General features: G+C 39.5%; 1 protein-coding gene across 2 annotated transcripts; it reads right to left on the bottom strand.

Moving 5' to 3' along the window:
* Positions 1–4,707: 4,707 nt before the first annotated feature.
* zdhhc3a (zinc finger DHHC-type palmitoyltransferase 3a) lies at positions 4,708–23,827 on the bottom strand. Of its 2 annotated transcripts, none has more exons than XM_062991328.1 (7): positions 23,758–23,827; positions 20,749–21,068; positions 20,548–20,672; positions 19,668–19,764; positions 18,771–18,852; positions 17,093–17,223; positions 4,708–5,017 (listed from the first exon to the last, which is right to left on the bottom strand). In XM_062991328.1, the coding sequence occupies exons 2-7, from the start codon at positions 21,049–21,051 to the stop codon at positions 4,859–4,861; spliced, it is 897 nt and encodes a 298-aa protein (XP_062847398.1). In that variant the 5' UTR covers positions 21,052–21,068; positions 23,758–23,827; the 3' UTR covers positions 4,708–4,858. The 2 variants fall into 2 exon arrangements, with proteins under 2 accessions (XP_062847398.1, XP_062847399.1); XM_062991329.1 differs by lacking the exon at positions 4,708–5,017 and adding an exon at positions 16,691–16,750.
* Positions 23,828–23,955: the final 128 nt, after the last annotated feature.

Below are 23,955 nucleotides of genomic sequence, written 5' to 3'. Positions count from 1 at the left end.
ACGGCAGGTATGCAACAGGCCCAGTCGAATGCTGAACCTCTTTCTAGTAAAGAAAATGGCTTGACTGTCAACATATGGACAAATTAAAAGTACATCGCACGTGCAGCATGCTTTTACCAATAATTATGTGTAGCCTGCAACAAAAAAAAGAATAAAAAAGTCTAACTAGCTTTTAAATGTCAACACCATCATGCATTTAGACACCAAATCCAGCAAGTTGTAATGAAACTGGCGATTTAGGCAGGAAGGATGAAGGCTTACCTCACATTTATATCAACCAGTCAACATCAAGCCTTACTAAAGATGGTCTAAAAACATGTTTTAGTTTTATTACTGACACAAAGACAGAGAGAGTCATAGCAGAGAATAAACATCTAAGGAGGGAAATAGTAGAAAGCATTGATTACCGAGACAAAAATGATTAGAGAAAGTCAGAACAGGTGAGTGATGCAATGCATTAGAACAGGGGTTTTCAACCTTTTTGGACATGCGCCCCCTTCCGTGTGCCGACCTTGAACTTGCACCCCCTCCAACTCAAACCCAAACCAATAGGTTTTATTAGCTTGAGAAGCTAAAATTATATAACAATATAATAATATTATAGTATAATATAAAATAACATAATAAACATTGTGCACATCATACATACGATTTACGTAAAAAAGGTAATACAGCTTTATCTTATTCAATGCGATGGCTGAGCCTATTCTGCGAGCACATTCGAGAAACTCGTGGGGTGTTTTTTTTTCTCCCACTTTAGCGCATCCAATTTTTGCCCGTCAATCATCCTCTCACTAATGCTGGTCCCTGCTCCTGATTTGGGGAGGACGAGGCTGCTCCATGCCCCCTCGGACACGTGCACAGCAATCGAACATCTTATCACCTACACTTGACGAGTGCAGTGCAGTACAGCGCTGTGTACGGAGAGCCACACCCTCTACCGCACTCCTTTCCCATCTCCGTGCAGGCACCACCAACCAGCCGGCAGAGGTCGTAATCGTACTAGTCTGAGAGAGAGTCCCCATCCGGCTTAATCCTGCCCCTATCTGAACAACAGGCCAATCTTTGTTCATGTGGCCGCTCAGCCTCAGCCGGCAGGCAGAGCCAAGATTCGATACGATGTATTCGAGATCTCAGCTCTGGTGAACAGCATGTGTTTTTACCACTGCGCCACCTGATTCATGGTTCAATATCAGTTACAGCTAGTCGTAAATCGTAAGCAGTACTTGATTTAATGTAGATGAGAGCAGAAAACGTTACTTTACAGAGCCAAGTAGAGGCAAAAGTACATCAATTGCTAAGTTCACTGGTTTAGAATACTGTTTTGACTTTGACTGACAGAAAACTCAGGCAAGATAACTTTTAGCTCCATGGGACAACGAGTCTGACTTGACTACTGCTGTGTGGTAATAACCAGTTTAATTAAGCCTCCGACCAGTAAGGAAAGCAAGTCACACAAGGTGTTCTGTAGTAGCTGGTGTTTATTTAAAACCGCAGCATTCATTAATAACTAGGGATGTAACGATGCACCACAAGACAGTTAAAAATAGGTGCACACGTGCCACGATTCGAATCGGTTATTCATTTAAGAAGAATCAATATTCACTTTAAACAGCAGAGGGCACTGGCGCTATTCACCTTGCCTGGTTGACGGCACTCTACAAAGTTGCCAGGTTGGGGGATTTTCCAGCCAAATGTATTTATGTGAGGATACTTTCCTTATTTGTATTATTCATTTATTTATATAATGTTGGATTTGTTTTAAAATTTCATTTCAGTTTTTTTTTTTACACAATAAGCATTATTTGGCATAGTTTGTACCTACATCAGAAATAAAAGGGTATTTATTATTATTTATATTTAGATAAATAAAAGATAAGCACAAATACAGTATTTTATTTTTTTAAAGAGAAATAATAAAAGGAAACTTTCAGTTTGAATTTGTCTTCAATTTCAGTTAAAAAAGAAACGGGAAAAAATTGTATCGTGAACCCAGTATTGTGAATCGTATCGCATCGTGGGTAGAGTGTATCGTTACATCCCTAGTAATAACAGTAAAAACGGAGAGCTGACTGAGGGGAGAAACGCGCACAAGCTTCGCTTCATGCGAATCGACTCCTGAATCACTTCACAATTTTGTGAACAGAGCATCACCCACTATACACCACTCTTAAAGACACACACACACACGTGTCCTATAACAGCAGTCATTGCTTTTGTCACCTATTTATCTTCACGGTTAGCCCTATTTGTACGTTCTGCTAGCCAACGATCCTTTTTTCAGACTGAACTGGATAACATTAAACGTGCGTGGTCAGCGACAGTAATCAAATATGTCTCCTGTGGGTGAAAAATGAATTGCTTTAGTTTTAGAAGTAAAACATTTTGCAATGTCACGCCCCCCTGGACAGGTGCGCCCCACAGGTTGAAAACCCCTGCACTAGAATACTGTCATCTTGCTTCAAAAGTACAATACACATACAAACACTGTGCAAGGATTGTTTTTCACTTTAATGTAAAAATCCAAAAAAAAACAAAACAAGTGTTCATCTCATATCCTCATATCTCATGTACTGAATGCTTTGAGTAAGTTTGGCTCATTTATAACAAAAAAGCAACAACTTTAAATTCTCTAAAACAATAAAAAAAATTATGTACAGAATTGGTTGTTTAAAGGCCAGCATGTCTTAACGATATTCCAAATGCATGTTTTAAAACAGTGCTCCCCAACCTATTTTGCAGCACGGACCGGTTTCATATAAGATTGAATTTCACAGATCGGCGGGGGCCGGACGATTTAAAATAGAATAACTATACTGCTCACAAATTAGCTCTTTTCGCTGCAACGAGACGCTGCTTCCACCTGGGGGTGATATGAGATGATAAACACCAGTGTGTTGGAAATGGAAGCAGTGTTTTTATTGCTGATGTAGCAATCTCTAATTATTTATTCTTTCTGTGCGGCCAGGTAATAAATTACCCACAGACCGGTACCAGTCTCCCGGTGGTTGGGGACCACTGTTTTAAAATAAAGTTTGGACATTGTTTAATGCATTTGTGCAGTATTAAGCATAAATGTTAATCTTTTTTTTTTTTTTTAAGGAAACCCTTATACGTCACCAAAACATAATGCTATGAATAGTCCCAAAAACAATATACACTTTATTTGAATGTTTAAGTGAATTCTTGAAATGGGAACACATTTTATGTAATCATATACTGTTAACAATAGACATTATATTTTAAACTGTCTTCTGATTTATTAAGGAACCTTGTATGTTTGAACACTGCAAAGGACTCTTGATTCATATATAATATCTGTGGAACATAATCTATTTAATACAATGCAATCTTAACTGATTATTTAGTAGTAACAATACTGAGCATCACATGCCATCCATTTACTTCACTAAATTCCATACAGTCTGTTCTTAGTGGAAACTGAAAAAGACAAATTGAAAAGGCAAACTCTCACTGGGCCATTCCCATGTTCTCATATTTTGTATAGACATGTTAGCTAGTCTAGCAGTATGCATGTTAAGACTGTAGAGTAACATATTTAAAGTCCCGGTCAACTTAATTCCATCAGTAAGTTAGGTTTTTCTTACTAAGCATTGACTGCAAAAGGAAGAAGATCAATACTCCTTTGTCTAGAAAAATCAAGCGATTTCTTTCTTTTCAGCCTTTTTGTGCCTTACCGACCACTAACAAATGTACAGCTGGCACCCAAATGCTTTTTAAGCCATTCATTTATACCTTGTGTTGTGAATGTTACAGTGGTTATATGGTTATCAAGCCTGTACCTGCAGCTGTGTGATCATATAGTATGCAGGTAAATGTAAGGTTAGTATTGCTAATTTAAATGTCTGCTCTTGCCACTTGCAATAAAATCCTAGTTAGGTTGGTGTGATTTTAAACCAGCAGGATGTAAGAAGTGGCACAGCATCAATAAAACAAGCACACATGACAATTAAGCCATGTTCCCATGTCCCCTATTCAAAGCATTATGGAAACACCCCACATTGTTATTAATACATTTTCCCACTTTTCCCACCTCAATGCCTGGGTGTAACCACTGCCCAATAGTATGCAAGTTGACATGACCTTAGTTCTGATCTGGCGGCAAAATGTCTTGTACAATTCAGCAACAATTGTAGGTAACAGCGGGTCTGCTGTTGCTTTTTGATGCAATGAAAAATTATGATGCTCAACCCCTGAAATCCGAAAAAAATCGTTTGGCCAGGGGTCTACACAGAAGCAATTGGCTATGTCTGGCAAGGGCTGTCCAAGGTATTCCTGCCTCACATCCAGTGTTTCCAGGCAAAACCACACATGCTGTGACTCTGACCAGAACAAAGTGGTTAATGAAAATGAAATGAAATAAAAACTGTTTTAAAAATAGATGCAACTGATAAAAAAAACAATGAAATTACAACATTTTTAAAATGTTTGTATCATGACATTTAAGACCATCAACTTAAGACAATTGGAATCTTGTGTCCTTCAACTGATGCAATGCTATTTAGACAAACTAAGACTAAAAACTGTGATCACTTTATGTAATGACATACATTTTTTGCACCCATGAGGCTTTAAGGGATGTATATTCTTCCTTTATGGGAAATAGAATGGATGCAAAGTTAATACAAGATAATGGAATAGAATGATAAAATATTTGATTCATTACAATAATAAAACATAGCTGACCATGTCCCATTGATAAATGTAATGCAAGACACATTGCTTAGATTGTGATTACAATCACTGGTGCTGATGGGCATCTGGAAGTAAAACGAGTCCAATGAATTCCAGTCTCTACCTTAACGCTGGAAAAGGGAGGGGGCTATTCTTCCTGAACTCAGACAACATACTGGTAGGGGTCAGCTTTGCCATGGTCAGGTGTAGAAAACGGGCTAAACCATGCTATTGAGAAGGGGTGTCCAAATACCGCCTTCATGTTCATCCATTTAGTTTTTTTAGCCCATCTTCTCTCTTCCTTTTTCAACTGCTCTATACCCTAAAAACAAGAAACAACCAAAACTTCAGACTGGATGTGTGGTGAATTGACTCTATTTCTACATAGTTTTTCAAGTGTTTACAACTGTCTTAGCAAATTGGGGGGGAAAAAACAAAAAGCATAGACTTGCTAATATGAGGAAGTGCAAAACCCTAAAATACAACCCCAAATCAGAAAAAGTTGGGACAGCATAGAAAAAGTAAATAATAACAAAAAAAGTTTTCATGTTTTATCTGCTCAACTTCATTTCATTTATTAATAAACATCCATTCCTGCATTTCAGACCTGCAACACATTCCAAAAAAAGTTGGGACGGTAAAACATTTACCACAGTAAAGTTTTAAGTGGCATTTGTGCATGTAACTCCCTATTATAGTGCTTGTCAAAGGTTTGCCAAAGTAATACCTTGCCCATGTGGTTATATCAGCTATTGTTGAGTGGCGGTTCATGATGCAGTGCCGTCTTGAAGATCACGTGCGTTCAGCTTAAGCTTGCGCCTTTGGCCTTTATGCACTGAAATTCCTCCTGATTCCTTGAATGGTTTAATGATATTATGCACTGTAGAGGGAGAAATACAGTGGGGCCAAAAAGTATTTAGTCAGCTACTGATTGTGCAGGTTCTCCTACTTAGAAAGATGAGAGAGGTCTGTAATTTTCATCATAGGTACACTTCAACTATGAGAGACAAAATGAGAAAAAAAATCACATTGTAGGATTTTTAAAGAATTTATTTGTAAATTATGGTGGAAAATAAGTATTTGGTCAATAACAAAAGTTCAACTCAATACTTTGTAACATAACCTTTGTTGGCAATGACAGAGGTCAAACATTTCCTGTAAGTCTTCACCAGGTTTGCACACACTGTAGCTGGTATTTTGGCCCATTCCTCCATGCAGATCTCCTCTAGAGCAGTGATGTTTTGTCAGAGTCAGTCAGAGTCAGAGAGGTTTTATTGTCATTTCAGCTACATACAAGTACATATTGAAACGAAACAGCGTTCCTCTAGGATCACGGTGTAACACGGTACAAAAAGTGCAAGACAAAACAGTGCAAATACAACAATAATACAAAAAATCCTATAATAAATAACTACAAAAGATATTCCTAATTATCCCTAATCTAAACAAGTAATTAGAACACAGGACTAAAGACAAGTGTTAGTACATGATGGTGAATAGATGGTACAATGGTTCATGAGGTAGTGACATGTTGTACATTAGCAGCGTAAAATTGGCAATGCAGATAAGGTGCCTAAAAAAGTAGATATGGTGCAAAATACAAGTAAGGTGCAGAAATTATTGTGCATTTCCAGGAGGTGTGCAAAAATACAAGTAACATAGTCAAAAATGCAAGTAACAGTCAATACAGATCAGTGTGTGGCAGCAGAAAATTTCCGGAGGAAATTGTTATAGTACTGAGTTGAGGAGTCTGATTGCTTGAGGGATAAAACTGTTACACAGTCTGGTTGTGTTAGTCCGGATGCTGCGGTATCGTCTCCCAGACGGGAGCAGAGTAAAAAGTCCATGTGATGGATGGGTTGGATCGTCCACAATGCTGAGAGCTTTGCGGATGCAGCGGGTGTTAAAAATGTCCGTGAGAGATGGAAGAGCGACCCCGATGATCTTTTCAGCTGTCCTCACTACTCGCTGGAGAGTCTTACGGTCCGACGCAGTACAATTTCCGAACCAGACAGTGATGCAGCCGCTCAGGATGCTCTCGATTGTTCCTCTGTAGAACGTGGTGAGAATGGGGGGTGGCAGATGAGCTTTCCTCAGTCTTCTCAAAAAGTAGAGACGCTGCTGGGCTTTCTTGGTGATGGAACTGGTGTTAAGGGTCCAGGTGAGATTCTCCTCCAGATGAACACCGAGAAATTTGGTGCTCTTGACGATCTCAACAGATGAGCCGTCGATGTGCAGTGGGGAGTGGTCCCTTAGTGTCTTTCTAAAGTCAATGACCATCTCTTTGGTTTTATCCACATTCAGAGACAGGTTGTTGACTTGGCACCAGTTCGTTAGATGTTGTACCTCCTCTCTGTACGCTGACTCATCGTTGTTGCTGATGAGTCCCACCACAGTTGTGTCGTCTGCAAACTTAACGATGGAATTCGAGCTGTGCATTGCTGTACAGTCGTGCGTAAGCAGAGTAAACAGCAGTGGACTGAGCACACAGCCTTGGGGAGCGCCGGTGCTCAGTGTGGTGGTGCTGGAGGTGTTCTTACCGATCCGGACGGACTGAGGTCTCTCAGTCAAGAAGTCCAGGATCCAGTTGCAGAGAGAGGTGTTCAGGCCCAGCGTGCTCAGCTTTCCAATTAGATGCTGAGGAATGATGGTGTTGAATGCTGAGCTAAAGTCTATGAACAGCATCCTGACGTAAGTATTCTTTCTGTCCAGGTGTGTAGAAGCCAGGTGAAGTGTAGTGGATATGGCGTCGTCCGTTGAGCGGTTAGGACGGTACGCAAACTGCAGTGGGTCCATGGTGGGAGGCAGTAGGGTCTTAATATGCCTCATGACTAGTTTCTCGAAGCACTTCATGATGATAGGCGTGAGTGCTACGGGACGATAGTCGTTGAAGCATGACACAGATGACTTCTTTGGCACGGGTACGATGGTGGTCGTCTTGAGGCACGTTGGAACGATGGCGCTGCTCAGGGAGATGTTGAAGATGTCAGTGAATACATCTGCCAGCTGGTCTGCACATCCCTTGAGCACTCGGCCAGGAATGTTGTCTGGTCCAGAAGCCTTCCGTGGGTTGACTCTGTGCAGAGTTCTCCTCACGTCCGCTGTGGAGAGACGAAGCACCTGGTCGTCACAAGGTGGGATCATCTTCCTCGCCAACATGTTGTTCTGCGCCTCGAACCGAGCGTAGAAGTCGTTCAGCGCATCTGGAAGGGAGGCATCACTGTCACAGACGGGTGGAGTCGTCCTGTAGTTGGTGATGGCCTGGATGCCCTGCCACAAGCGCCGTGTGTCACCGCTGTTCTGGAAGTGGCTGTGGATGTTCTGGCCGTGTGCGCGCTTTGCTTCTCGGATCGCCCGGGACAGTCTGGCTCTCGCTGTTCTCAGAGCCGGCTGGTCACCTGCTTTAAAAGCGGAGTCTCGGGCCCTCAGCAGTGCACGCACCTCTGGAGTCATCCACGGCTTCTGGTTGGGTCTGGAAGTGATGGTTCTAGTGGTAGTGACGTCCTCAATGCATTTGCTGATGTAGCAGGTCACTGAAGTCGTGTACTCCTCTAGATCAGTGTAATCGCCGTATGTTGCAGCCTCCCTAAACATGTCCCAGTCAGTGCACTCAAAACAGTCCTGAAGAGCAGAGATGGATCCTTCTGGCCAGGTTTTCACCTGTTTCTGTACAGGTCTGGAGCGCCTGATGAGTGCTCTGTATGCTGGGATTAGCATTACAGAGATGTGGTCTGAGTATCCGAGGTGGGGGCGGGGCTCCGCCCGGTACGCACCGGCAATGTTAGTGTAAACATTATCCAGCGTGTTCGCTCCTCTCGTAGCAAAGTCCACATGCCGATGGAATTTAGGGAGAACAGACTTGAGATTTGCATGATTAAAATCCCCAGCGATAATAAACAGTCCGTCTGGATGAATGGTCTGCAGTTCGCTGATGGCTCTGTAAAGCTCGCTCAATGCTAACTTCGCGTTCGCGCTGGGCGGAAGATACACCGCGACAATAAGCACGCTGGTGAATTCCCGTGGTAAATAAAAAGGTCTGCATCTAACAATAGCAAATTCCACCATCGGAGAACAGTACGCCACAACAAGCACAGAGTCCTTGCACCATTCGGTGTTAATGTAAACACAAACGCCTCCTCCTCGTGTTTTACCGGACTGAGCTGCATTTCTATCGGCGCGATACGATGCTAGCCCGTCTAGCTGAATGGCACTGTCTGGAATGTTGTCGCTAAGCCATGTTTCAGTGAAAATTAAAACACAACAGTCTCTGTACTCACATTGGGTAGTTCGCTGAAGTCTGATACAGTCCAGTTTATTCTCCAGAGAGCATGCATTTGCGAGGAATAACGATGGTAGAGCCGGCCGGTGTTCTGTCGATTTATCCTACCCATCGATTTGTCCTACTGAGCATGCGCACATCGGTTTTGACTCGTTGCGGGGAACGCCTATAATTCTGTGCTACCTTTGCCTAATTTATTTGTTCTAGCGGTTAGTAACGTATGGTTTCGTTTTAATTCTTTAAAAAGTTTAAAGTTTAAGTGTATGTAATGATGTTATTATGTGACTTTAAAAAAAAAAGCTATATAAAAATATTCAAAGTGCTTAAATGAGCTGTACTTGATTGATTACAGTTAAATAACTGTGTATCTTAATAATGCTGTGTTAACGTTGTATTTAACCACGTTTATACATGCCTTTGGTAATTTTAGATGCGTTTTTCATACATCTAGAAAAGCCAATCATTTTTAAATAACCATCTGCGACCTTAACATTATGACAACACAAAATGTATTAGGTTATTTTTCAGTTTTGTGCTTTATTAGCAGTTCAATATGTACAGTAACGGTTGTTTGAAGTTAAAGTTGAGTTTAAAGTGAATTACTGAATGAATATGTTGAGCATTTATTACGTTTTTTATGTACTCAGTTATTTGTATATGTACAACTATTTTTTGCTGCTCCCCTGTCAGTTTAGTTCTAATTATTTGAGATTAAGATGTTCTTCGGGTTAGAATATTATTTACTACAAAATCAAAATGTACATACATCATACACACATACACATATATATATATATATATATATATATATACATACTGTATATACATACATATACTGTATATACATATAATACTCACTACATAGCCAACACTACATATACACACTACATAGCCAAAAGAACTCGCTTGTAGTTCTACAATTACTGACTGTAGTCCATCTGTTTCTCTGCATGCTTTGTTAGCTCCCTTCATGCTGTTCGTCAATGGTCAGAACCCCCACAGAGCAGGTATTATTTAGGTGGTGGATCATTCTCAGCACTGCAGTGACACTGCCATGGTGGTGGTGTGTTATTGTGTGTTGTGATGGTATGAGTGGATCAGAAACAGCAGTGCTGCTGGAGTTTTAAAATACAGTGTCCACTCACTGTCCACTCTATTAGACACTCCTACCTAGTTGGTCCACCTTGTAGATGTAAAGTCAGAGACGATCGCTCATCTATTGCTGCTGTTTGAGTCGGTCATCTTCTAGACCTTCATCAGTGGTCACAGGACACTGCCCACAGGGTGCTGTAGGCTGGATATTTTTGGTTGGTGGACCAATCTCAGTCCAGCAGTGAGGTGTTTAAAAACTCAGCACTGCTGTGTCTGATCCATTCATACCAGCACAACACACACTAACACCATGTCAGTGTCACTGCAGTGCTGAGAATGATCCACCACCCAAATAATACCTGCTCTGTAGTGGTCCTGTGGGGGGTCTGACCACTGAAGAACAGGGTGAAAGCAGGTTAAAAAGTATGTAGAGAAACAGATGAACTACAGTCAGTAATTTTAGAACTACAGAGTGCTTATACATGATAAGTTTTTCAGGATGAACTCAAGTTCATATGCATGTATAAATAGCTGGAGGTAATATTGTTATTGAACATTTTAAACTAGTTAGAATTTTGCTAAACCAGATTTTGCCACTGTCTCCATTAATTAATAGGAATTATAAAGCCAAGTGAACTTCATGACAGCAGGGCTGAGTGGTGATTTAAGACAATGCAGAGGATTACTGCATAAGTTGCTCCATGCTGCAAGACAGAGCTGACAAGAGCATGATTGAAATGATAGATATTTAGAGCAGCTATATTATACAGATATACAGATATATTTTATCTAATTTTACCTTTATTATTAAAAAGTTATTGTGAACATTATTTACTGATTTGTACAGCATTGTTACCTGTTTTACTCAGGTGCAGTGTGACAGTAGATGGGTACATTTTAATGTGCAGAATATAACAAATCACACCCAAAATACATATGTAAAAAATGTAGACACATCCACCAGAGACTCAGGATGTGTTGTTGTTAATAAACTAGTTTAAAAATTACACAATTATTTGAGATGTATGGGCTGTATAGTGGCTCAGTGGGTAGCTTTGTTGATTCACAGCAAGAAGGTCCTGGGCTCCATTTACAGGTGGATTCTTTCTGTGAGGAGTTTGCATGTTCTCCCCATGTGTATGTGGGGGGTTTTTTCCGGGTGCTCTAGTTTTCTCCCACAGTCCAAAGACATGCAAGTGAGGTAAATTGAAGATACAAAACTGTCTCTGACTGTGTTTGATATTAAATGTGTGAACTAATAAATCTTGTGTAATGAGTAACTACCTGCCCTGTCATGAATGTAACCATGATGTTAAAATCCTAATAAATAAATTAAAAATTAAGATAAATGTCTGAGAGACAGGTCAATAAATCAAGTGTGCTACCTATCATTTGTAATAAAATATAAGCCCATCGAGATGTGCTAACACTATTTATAATAAGACATAGATCTATCGAGATGCGCTGTCTATTGTTTATAATAATATACATACCTATCGAGATGTCCTACCTATTGTTTATAATAATATACATACCTATCGAGATGTCCTACCTATTGTTTATAATAAGATACATACCTATCGAGATGTCCTACCTATTGTTTATAATAAGATATAGAGCTATCGAGATGTCCTACCTATTGTTTATAATAAGATATAGACCTATCGAGATGTCCTACCTATAGTTTATAATAAGATACATACCTATCGAGATGTCCTACCTATTGTTTATAATAAGATATAGAGCTATCGAGATGTCCTACCTATTGTTTATAATAAGATACATACCTATCGAGATGTGCTACCTATAGTTTATAATAAGATACATACCTATCGAGATGTCCTACCTATTGTTTATAATAAGATACATACCTATCGAGATGTCCTACCTATTGTTTATAATAATATACATACCTATCGAGATGTCCTACCTATAGTTTATAATAAGATACATACCTATCGAGATGTCCTACCTATTGTTTATAATAAGATATAGAGCTATCGAGATGTCCTACCTATTGTTTATAATAAGATATAGACCTATCGAGATGTCCTACCTATAGTTTATAATAAGATACATACCTATCGAGATGTCCTACCTATTGTTTATAATAAGATATAGAGCTATCGAGATGTCCTACCTATTGTTTATAATAAGATACATACCTATCGAGATGTGCTACCTATAGTTTATAATAAGATACATACCTATCGAGATGTCCTACCTATTGTTTATAATAAGATACATACCTATCGAGATGTCCTACCTATTGTTTATAATAAGATATAGAGCTATCGAGATGTCCTACCTATTGTTTATAATAAGATACATACCTATCGAGATGTGCTACCACTAGTTATAATAAGATACCTATAATTTATAATATGATAGACATAATTTTAATAAGAATAGATCGATAAAACTTAAATATTTACTACAGGAATACATTTCGATAGGGTAGGACAAATCGACAGATAGATCTATAAATCTGCGCTACGGTAGGAAGTTTCGATAGGGTAGGACAAATCGACAGATAGATCTATAAATCTGCGCTACGGTAGGAAGTTTCGATAGGGTAGGACAAATCGACAGAACACCGGCTTGGGTTAGCTTTTAGCCTAGCACGGACCCCGGCTCGCTTTCCACGCTTCTGCTTCCTCGAGCACCGCTTGCGGCGCCCCCTCCCCCGGTCACCTGCTTCAGGTAACTCCGAGGACTGCAGGCCTGGTTCGCGAAGTAGGCAGAGTTCATGCAGAGTTCGCCGCAGATCATCTTGGAGGTTGGTTTCTGACTGTTTTCTCAATTGTAGCAGTGTATGGCGGTTGTAAACTGAGTCAAAAGTGGTTTCCATACGTTTATAAACAAAACTGTCCTAAACAAAACTTACAAACTTTTCTGCAAAACAACAAAAAACACCGTTTTTCGACCCCAGAGCGGCCGCTGCGTGTTAACGCGCCGCCATCTTGGGGCTGTCGCTGGGCAACACGGACTCCACAAATTTTCTATGGGGTTGAGGTCTGGAGACTGGCTAGGCCACTCCAGGACCTTGAAATGCTTTTTACGGAGCCACTCCTTCGTTGCCCGAGCGGTGTGTTTGGGATCATTGTCATGCTGGAAGACCCAGCCACGTTCCATCTTCAATGCTCTCACTGATGGAAGGAGGTTTTGGCTTAAAATCTCACGATACATGGCCCCGTTCATTCTTCCCTTAACACGGATCAGTCGTCCTGTCCCCTTTGCAGAAAAACAGCCCCAAAGCATGATGTTTCCACCCCCATGCTTCACAGTAGGTATGGTGTTCCTGGGTTTTTCTTCTTCCTCCAAACACGACGAGTTGAGTTTTTACCAAAAAGTTCCATTTTGGTTTCATCTGACCACATGATATTCTCCCAATCCTCTTCTGGATCATCCATATGCTCTCTGGCAAACTTCAGACGGGCCTGGACATGTACTGGCTTAAGCAGGGGGACACGCCTGGCACCGCAGGATTTGAGTCCCTCTCGGCGTAGTGTGTTACTGATGGTAGCCTTTGTTACTTTGGTCCCAGCTCTCTGCAGGTCATTCATCAGGTCCCTCCGTGTAGTTCTGGGATTTTTGCTTACCGTTCTCATGATCATTTTGACCCCACGGGATGAGATCTTGACCCCAAGGGAGATCATCAATGGTCTTGTATGTCTTCCATTTTCTTACAATTGCCCCCACAGTTGATTTATTCACACCAACCTGCTTGCCTATTGTAGATTCACTCTTCCCAGCCTGGTGCAGGTCTACAGTTTTCTTCCTGGTGTCCTTCGACAGCTCTTTGGTCTTGGCCATGGTTGAGTTTGGAGTCTGACTGTTTGAGGCTGTGGACAGGTGTCTTTTATACAGATAACGAGGTCAAACAGGTGTTATTAATACAGGTAACGAGTGGAGGACAGAAGAGCTGCTTAAAGAAGAAGTTACAGGTCTGTGAGAGCCAGAAATCTTACTTGTTTGTTATTGACCAAATACTTATTTTACACCATAATTTACGAACAAATTCTTTAAAAATCCTACAATGTGATTTCCTGGATTTTTTTTTCTAATTTTGTCTCTCATAGTTGAAGTGTACCTATGATGAAAATTACAGACCTCTCTCATCTTTCTAAGTAGGAGAACTTGCACAATCAGTGGCTGACTAAATACTTTTTGACCCCACTGTATGCAAATCCCTTCCAATCCTTTTTTGAGGTACATTGTTTTTAAACATTTCAATCATTTTCTCACACATTTGTTGACAAACTGGAGACCCTCTGATCATCTTTGCTCATCCAAGACTCAAACCATGATTACAATCACCTGTTGACATCACCTGTTTAAAATCGCATCATTATTTAGTTTTTTCACCTCATTACTAGCCCTAAATTGCCCCCATCCCAACTTTTTTGGAATGTGTTGCAGGCCTAAATTGCAGGAATGGATGTTTATTAATGAATGAAATTAAGTTGAGCAGACAAAACATGAAATATCTCAGGTTCATCCTGTCTGCAATCAAATAAAAGTAAATGTAAGTGTTTTTAATTTATTTGCATTTTCCATACTGTCCCAACCTTTTCTGATTTGGGGTTGTATATTTTTAGCAGTTTGTTGACTCAAAAAGGAGAAGGTCTGTTAAAAATAAGAAAAGAGTAAGTATTAAAATAGTAAAGCAAACCAATCTACACTGTGTTCCAAACTATGTATGGTTGTACTTACTATAAAACAGCTTATTGGTTTACAAAAGTAAAAAAAGAAATCAATAGTTCAGCAAAACAGTATGTATAAAATGCACTTCTCCATTTGAAAATCATTACAATTTTTCCAATGTTTTTCTATGTCTATATTTGCAGAGCCACAAAAAAAGAAACAAAACAAACTGCACATGTGGAAATAGAAGCCAAACTGTTCATGGATATCAGGGCCTTTCTTTTGATTTAACATGGGGCCTTAAAATTAATAACAGGTGAGACCACAAACATAAGGCAAGCTCTTTTCTTATTTTAAGTATCTTTCTTTAATAATGTGCATCAGAGACCCGTGAGTAGTAGTGAGAAATATGTGCTAAAGGTAAAGTGTGTTATCTTTAAATGTTTCAGCAAGTTACACTCTCTGTAACTGATAAGCACAGGAAACACACAAGCACAAGACATCCTTTGTTCATTAATTATTAATATGTCTGTTTTTGGTGTCAACTTCTTCTTCTTCCAGATAGAGTTGCTGAGAAAGCTGGCCTTAAAAGCTGAATCATTAAATCACCTTAAAAACTTTTATTTTAAACATTTGTATTAACTGAATTTGATGCTGATCTATTAAAGGACAACCAACACTGACATTCACTGACTTAAACCAAGAGGCAATTTAGAGCAGCCGATCCACCTCAATGTTTTCGAGAGGTGGGAGAAAACCTGAACTATAGTAATCCCATGTAGACATATCGAGAACATGCAAAACTCAGTCAGTGACCAGGGGCAAAAATCAAACCCAGGTTCCCATGACCTGGTATTGTGAGACACCTACTTTAGCAGTTGTGCCACTGTGACACACACCATGTATCTACATGATAATAATAACCGACTTAACACAGATGGTGCTGTTTAAATAGGACTGACTAATTTGACTAACATAATACACTAATCAGCCATAACATTAAAACCACCTCCTGGTTTCTACACTCACTGTCCATTTTATCAGCTCCACTTACCATATAAAAGCACTTCATAGTTCTACAATTACTGACTGTAGTCCATCTGTTTCTCTACATACTTTTTTAAACCTCCTTTTACTCTGTTCTTCAATGGTCAGAAGAACAGGACCACCACAGAGCAGGTATTATTTAGGTGGTGGATCATTCTCAGCACTGCAGTGACACTGACATGGTGGTGGTGTGTTAGTGTGTGTTGTGCTGGTATGAGTGGATCAGACACAGCAGTGCAGCTGGAGTTTTTAAATATTGTGTCCACTCACTGTCCACTCTATTAGACAGTCCTACCTAGTTGTTCCACCTTGTAGATGTAAAGTCAGAGACGATCGCTCATCTATTGCTGCTGTTTGAGTTGGTCATCTTTTAGACCTTCATCAGTGGTCACAAGACGCTGCCCATGGGGGGCTGTTGGCTGGATATTTTTGGCTGGTGGACTATTCTCAGTCCAGCAGTGACACTGAGGTGTTTAAAAACTCCATCAGCATTGCTGTGTCTTATCCACTCACACCAGCACAACACACACTAACACACCACCACCATGTCAGTGTCACTGTAGTGCTGAGAATGATCCACCACCCAAATAATACCTGCTCTGTAGCAGGAAAGGGGGCTAACAAAGCATATAGAGAAACAGATGGACTACAGTCAGTAATTGTAGAACTACAAAGTGCTCCTATATGGTAAATGGAGCTGATAAAATGGACAGTGAGTGTAGAAACAAGGAGGTGTCAATGTTATGCCTGATCGGTGTATGTATCGAATAACAATTAATTTTCTTTTAAAATTCATTTAAATGGAGTTGCAGGTAGATAAATCTGCATTATGGAATATTTCAAAATGGTTTTGGGTCATTTTTTTATGCACATATACTTATTTACAGTATTGTACTTTAAAAATAACCAGGAGATCAGGAAGTGGGGTTGTGGAAATTTCGAAATGGGGCCATATGCTGAATCAACAGTTCTACGAGCAGGTTAAGTGCACTGAGAAAAGAAAATGTATTTAGTGCAGAAAATGCCCCATTTATTGTAAATCACTTTTAGAATTGAATAGTGTCATGTCTGAATTGTTCTTTTTAATCCCATAGTTGTTAAACCAGCCCTAAGCTAAATCGTTAAAAGAGCTAAAAGAGCTGTGATACGTGTATAAAACAAATTCTCAGTGTGTTTACTGAAACCACCAAACCTTTAGCAAATTAAAACCTTTAACACTGAACATTTTTTTATGCACACAGTCACTGGCAGAACAGACATTAAATGCCTCCTCTCTGCTTCTTCTATTGTGATTTTGGAAGAGAACCAGAGGGAAGGACTTGGGTCACTTACCGTCTCATCTGTACAGATGGAATGGACTTGGGTGCCAAACATCACAGAGGTGAAGATGAGGAAGAGGAGACCCTCAAAGCACAGGAGGATGAGGAGGATGACTGTTGCTGGAGGTGAAAAGGTACTGCATTCTAGGGTGGGAGGGGAGAGGGTGGGTTCTTAACACTCAGTAAAAGGTAGAATAAAGGAAGTCACAGCTACTATATACTCTGCTTACGAAATCAGAAATACAGCAACAACTATCTTTTAATGAATATAGAAGGTTTAATGAGATATTTAATAAACAAGCTAACAATATTTCATTCATAGATTATCTCTTTACATTCATTGCTCAGCAGATGCTGATTCTAGCATAGAGTCTATATGCAGCCATGATTGTCTACGTCTAGAGGGGTATGGCCAGAGCCCTGTGATGTATTGCCGTCCTGCCCAGGGTGTGTAATGCATTGAGCCCAGTGATACTGGGGAATTAATTAATATATCTTGGTTTAAAGACACTCCAGTGGCCTACACAGAGCCCTGACCTCAGCACCACTGAATGAGGCTTTCTGACCAACATACAAATCCTTTTTTGACTAAATGGGCACAAATTCCAACAACAATGTCTTGTGAGAAGCCTAATCAAAAGAGGTCAGGTGTCCAAATATGTTTGGTCATATAGTGTATATGTGTAAGTGTCCAAATATGGTCAGGTGTCCAAATATGTTTGGTCATATAGTGTATATGTGTAAGTGTCCAAATATGTTTGGTCATATAGTGTATATGTGTAAGTGTCCAAATATGTTTGGTCATATAGTGTATATGTGTAAGTGTCCAAATATGTTTGGTCATATAGTGTATATGTGTAAGTGAAAGATGAGTACTTCTTTTTCACTGTAATTAAACCATGGATAGCAAGCAGCATATGGACAAGCAAGATCTGAATTTCATTTTCTTAATTTTATGCAGATGAACGTGATGCAGTAAAGCAAAAACATTCTACTAATTTAATCCAGTAGACACCACAGACCACTTATACCGATGAGCCAAACGTTAGAACCAGCCACCAAAAATGTGCAGGACGAAGGAATATTTCATAACAGTTGTGCAAAAAACCCTGCAACAAGCACACAGGCTTCGGAACTGGATATCAGAGCAATGGAAGAAGATCGACTGGTCCCACAAATTATGTTCTCTCATGATTATATGGATGCTCAGGTATATGTGCATCATTAAGCCCTGGGAAAAACTGTACCAGGATGCACTGTAGGACCTGCTAATAACATCATGTTACAAGATACCTCAGAAGTTCTTCACATGTTTGTGTAGTCCATGTTTTAGTGGGTGAGAACTGTTCTTGACAACATATTAGGCAAGTGGACCTAAAGTTTAGGCTCATCAGTGTACATAGCAAAAATGTAAATTTGTAATAATTACACAGTAAAGTGTATATTTGGTATAATGTGGCTAAACGCACGCCTCTTAACAGTAACAACAGCCACTAGTTAACTTCACACCCATCCGGGACTATAGAAACATAAGGGACTAAATATAGCAGCGTGTATAAACAATATTGTATCCTGTTTAAATTTATCCATAGTAACTTTTAAAATGTACACATTTACAACAATCTAGGGTTCTACTAATCTAACATGTAACTAAACTTCTAAAATCTTGACAAATAAATCATTTTACTTACTTGTCCAGTCATCTTCAAAGCAGTACAAAAAATGAAAAACCACCATAACCAAGGCATGCAAAGAGATGGTTGCAATGTACATCTGGAAAGCAGAGATATTTCTGGTTAGATAAGTGCTGTGACAGATGTGCATGTATTTAATAATAATTAGATTATAACAGCGTCTGTAAATAATTTACATCCATCCTAGCAAGAGATTAGAGAAACCAAACTAAAACAATTTGACTAGTTGATATTTACACACACACACAACCCAAATTACAAATTCTGGGTAAAATAATAAAGAGTTCACATTAGTCAAAACAGAACTCAAGTAAAAGTTTTTTTGGCTGGAGCTGGACAGATGAACAAACCTTAAATTTGGCTACCATACTTGCTGGTGGAGGTTGTCCAGCAAAGTATTCTTGCCCAATTCCCTTGCTTGTATTTAGTATGAACATTAACTAATAAAAACATTTTAATGTTAACGATCTGCTATAGTGAACTGATCCCTTGGTGATTTTTAAACCTACTGAAAAAGGTTTAGCTATGAGATATTATTGGCACAATATTTTGTGTAGTACAGACAAGGTTTGTCTATTGCATTGTGGGATTTTAATCTAGCTTTTTGATTAATTTTAACACAGGACTAAAAAATGATTGATAAAAAAAGGATTTTTCAACTAATAATTTACAGGTTTGAAACACAGTGGAGGGATAGTCTCAATATTCAAATGCAGAATCAAGGCTCTGTGTACTAGATATCTACATGTCCTGCACACAGTTGATAACATTAAAGCTATTTTAATGTGCAGATTAATGGTAAAACAGTATTAACATTAATACAATATTTTGCAGTTGTGTTTCTGACTGTTAAAAATGTATGTTTGTGTGTGTGTGTTTACATATGGTACCCACCGTAAAGAGCACAAAATACTTCTGGTTACTTTCCCCAACACAGTTGTTGACCCACGGGCAGTGGTGGTCCATCTTTCGAATACATCGCTTGCAGACGCTGAGTAAATGATATGAACATTTAAAAAAAATCAGATGAGCCGAAAGGAAACGTGCTGTATTCAGATGCGTCTATAGTTTAGCATGTTTTTGAATGGATGTCAAAACCTATGTGCCAAAAACAAAAAAGACCACCCAGACTGTTTTCAGTAAAAGCCAACATCTTTCATGGTATGGATGTGCATTACTGCTCACAGTATGTGTGAGGGCACCATTGAATCTGAGGTACATATTGGAATTTAACGAAAGCATAGACTGCCATCAACGCGCCATCTTTTTCCAGGTAAGTCCATGGTTATTTCAAAAAGCTTGCAAGCTTATAATAATAATGTTTCCAACAGTGTGATAGATTACATCCAAAAATAGTGGCTGATAGTGCATGTTTTACATTTCAATAATTTGCCCAAAGAGCAATGCCAGAACATTACACAAAGCATTAAGGGAGCTTAGAAGTAGTTTGGAGGGGTGAAAACTGAAAACCTGGCAACACTGGTGATGCATATTTGGCACATATTAATGTTTAAACTACAAATATATTGTCCCTGACCACCTCAGAATGTCTCAGAATGTGGTCTGAGTAAAAGCATTTCTGAGACACATTTGATACCATTTATGAGTGTAACAAGCGCTGACATTTTGTGATCACCAGAGGCGCATCCTAATGCCACGTGTAGACAAGCCTTATAAATTATATATTCTTATACAGCTGGGCCCAGGACTGTAATAAATGACATATCACTGGTACAAATGACATTCTAAATATAGACCAGTTTGTGGTTCTCACCTGCAGTGGTGAGCTCGGTCAGGCTTGATGCTGCAGCATTTGGGACATTTGTAGACCACCTGACCAGGCTTCAGCTGCAGACTCTCTATATACTCTTTTGTAGCATTTCCTTTTGGAACAGCACCCTAAAAACATCAGAGATTAAATTATGATACAATACATATTGCTTTGTTTGTTAGCCCTGTCTGAATTTAAACTTACCGGGTCTGTGCACATGGCCCTGAAGTGGGATGCCAGTGCCAAAAAGGCGAGGCTGCTGAAGATGGTACCATTCAGCACACTATAGGTGAGATTTTTCGATGGCAGCAGCATGACAAACAGCACGACGAACTCCGCGAAGAAAACGAGTAGCCAGGTGATAACGCCACAGACGATGCCACAGGCATCTCGAACAAACCACATGGTGCTCTGACTGTCATGACAGGAAGAAACACACTGCATGGGCTGCAGGCTGTGGGCCTGCTTTTCAATGTCTCTAAATCGAGGCACTGGGCTTTTCATCATATCACAAAGGTCCCATGCTGAATAGAGAGAAAGAATAGGAGTCAGAGAACACTTTTGTAAGCCAAAAACAATTCATATGGAAATATGACAGTGATCAAGGTAAATAGTCATCCTTAAGGTTATTGTTATGATTATTGAAGATGATAGAGGCTGCAGTTTGGTCATTAAACTGCTTAACACACCTTGGTAATTGACATGTGGCCCCCAGGAATGTACATTAGGGACCCATTTAAACTGTCCTTGTATAAAGGTTAAAATAAACTGGCAAAATTGCATCCCTAATTACAGTAACAATATGCCTAACTGTGGTCAGGGTTGCGGTGAGTTCCGTTTCCCCAAAATAAGGCACAATGCAGTAACACCCCGGACAGGATGTCAATCCATTTTAGGACCTAGAACATCCACCCATCACACATAGCACACATAGACTCATGTCTGTATGTAGAAGCCCGACCCTGGAAAAAAAACTACTTGCCCCAATCCACGTTAGGTAATATTAGTTGATATTTAATTTAAATGTTTAAGATCTTTCGGATAAGTTCAGTAAAAGATACTGACAACACAATTAAACACAAAATGCAGTTTTTGTTTGGGTGCTTTGGATCATTGTCCTGCTGTATTGCCCAAGTGCATTTGAGCTTTAGGTCATGAACCTATGGGTGGACTAATAGGTGGATTTCTAACAGAAGAGCAGAATTCATGGTTCCATCAATTAAGTCATCCAGGTCATCCAGAAGCAAAGCAGCCCCAGACCATCACACTACCACGACTACTTGCTTTACACCTGATGTAACAGGACCTATGTCTTTCAAAAAGTTCCACCTTTAACTTATCAGTCCACAGAATATTATCACAAAAGTACTGGGGTCATCCAATTATTATTATCATTTTTTTTTGGCAAATGCAAAATTAACCTTAGTGTCTGTTTTGGTCAGAAGTGGTTTGCATCCTGCAACTCTCCCATGGGATGCCATTTTTGCCCAGTGCCTTTCCTATTGTGGAATCATGTACATTGACCTTAACTGACACAAGTGAGACCTGCATATCTTTAGATGCTCTTCTGTGTTCTTTTGTGACCTCCTGGATGAGTTGGTGATGCATACGTCATGACATTTTGGTAGGCAAGCCACTGCTGGAAAAAAATCCCCCCTGTTTTAAGATGGTCCAGTTGTGGATAATGGCTCTCACTGAATTTTGCTGGAGTCCCAGTGCCTGAGCAATGGATTTGTAACACTTTCCAGATGAGAAGATGTCAAGGACTTTGTTTTACATTCGTATTTTAATCTATTTAGAACATAAAATCATGTGCTGCTATGTAAGAAATTGCCAGACAGGTTCTATTTAATTGATGTTTACATTCGGCAGTATTGTTTGTTTGTTTATTAGGATTTTAACTTCATGTTTTACACTTTGGTTACATTCATGACAGGAACGGTAGTTACTCGTTACACAAGATTCATCAGTTCACAAGGTTATATCGAACACAGTCATGGACAATTTAGTATCTCCAATTCACCTCACTTGCATGTCTTTGGACTGTGGGAGGAAACCGGAGCACCCGGAGTAAACCCACACAGACACAGGGAGAACATGCAAACTCCACACAGAAAGGACCCGGACCGTCCCGCCTGGGGATCGAACCCAGGACCTTCTACATTCGGCTTTAAACATGCCAGCATGTAGCAAGTGAAATTGAACCCATCTGCCAACTAAATTTGGTTAACTAGTTGATTTAGTAACTAAAGGGGCAGTTACCTTTTCTCCTAGGACCAGGTAAGGCTTTTTCCTTTTAATAAAATAAATGGTCATTTTAAATAGCATTTGTGTTTACTTGGGTAATGTTTAACGTTAAAAGTAGTTTGATGTAGTGTGTAGTTTAAGGGGACAAATACCTTTCCACAAAAATGTAGTCATATCACCTAACCCTAGACTTGCATGGAGTGAGACTAATAGTACATAGATCAAATTAATTGATATATATTCTTATGCCATGAGCTGGTTTCATATTATCCAGCAATATAAAAACAGACTGAAGCAAATGTCTTGATTCAGAGTTGTAGGAAATATCAGCACTTGGCTTTAAATGAATTACCTTTTTGGGGACTAAAGCACGCGGAAGCAGTCTCGCATATCCTGCATACCCTTGTGTACTACCAAAATCGCATACTAGCATACTAACAAGTATCAAATAATCAATCCTATACTACCAAGTGTGGCCTACTACTGTCACATACTACATAGTAGAATAGTGCATAGTGTGCGGGGTCGAATACAGCAGTATGTTGACACAATGTAACCTTAGATATAAGAAAATCGACCATATGCTTCATTTTAGCGAATGAATTTAGCCATTTAGCCAACGTATCAGGTTATGGCATTATAACAATAAGTTAATACTTTAAATGTATATTATATAACATCTGAGGGAAATTATTCTGCCCCTATCAAGACAACTGGCGCTAATAAGGGCTTGTCAAGTCAAAAACCCATAATAAAAGCTACAGTACCGCAATTTAACATTACGTTTCAAAATTACAGCGATAACACAAAAACCATGCAATTTCTCTCAACATATTAAATAAAGAGTGTTTAACTGACAAGATATTAACAATGAGTTTAACGATAACAATCACTAAACGTAAAACGAGAAAGCTTTATAGGAGGCTGCGCTACCTGGGCCAAGCCTCCATTAGCATGGTTACTTACATTACTGTCCAAAACGCTTCCCACGCTCCTTCTCTAAAATAAAAAGTAAATACATAAACCAGTGAAAAATACGTCGTTCAGTTTGTTAAAGTAACACAAAAACAAGACAATAAGAGTTGCGATAGCAGCATTTTTGTGTTTTTACTCCTCCCTCCGCTGACACACAGGTCTAGAAGGCGATACCACAAAGAGTCGATT

Source organism: Trichomycterus rosablanca, chromosome 3, assembly GCF_030014385.1.
Source record: "Trichomycterus rosablanca isolate fTriRos1 chromosome 3, fTriRos1.hap1, whole genome shotgun sequence".
NCBI classification, from domain to species: Eukaryota; Metazoa; Chordata; class Actinopteri; order Siluriformes; family Trichomycteridae; genus Trichomycterus; species Trichomycterus rosablanca.
Note: the sequence above shows the minus strand (reverse complement) of the source record. Positions and strands in the feature narration are given on the sequence as shown.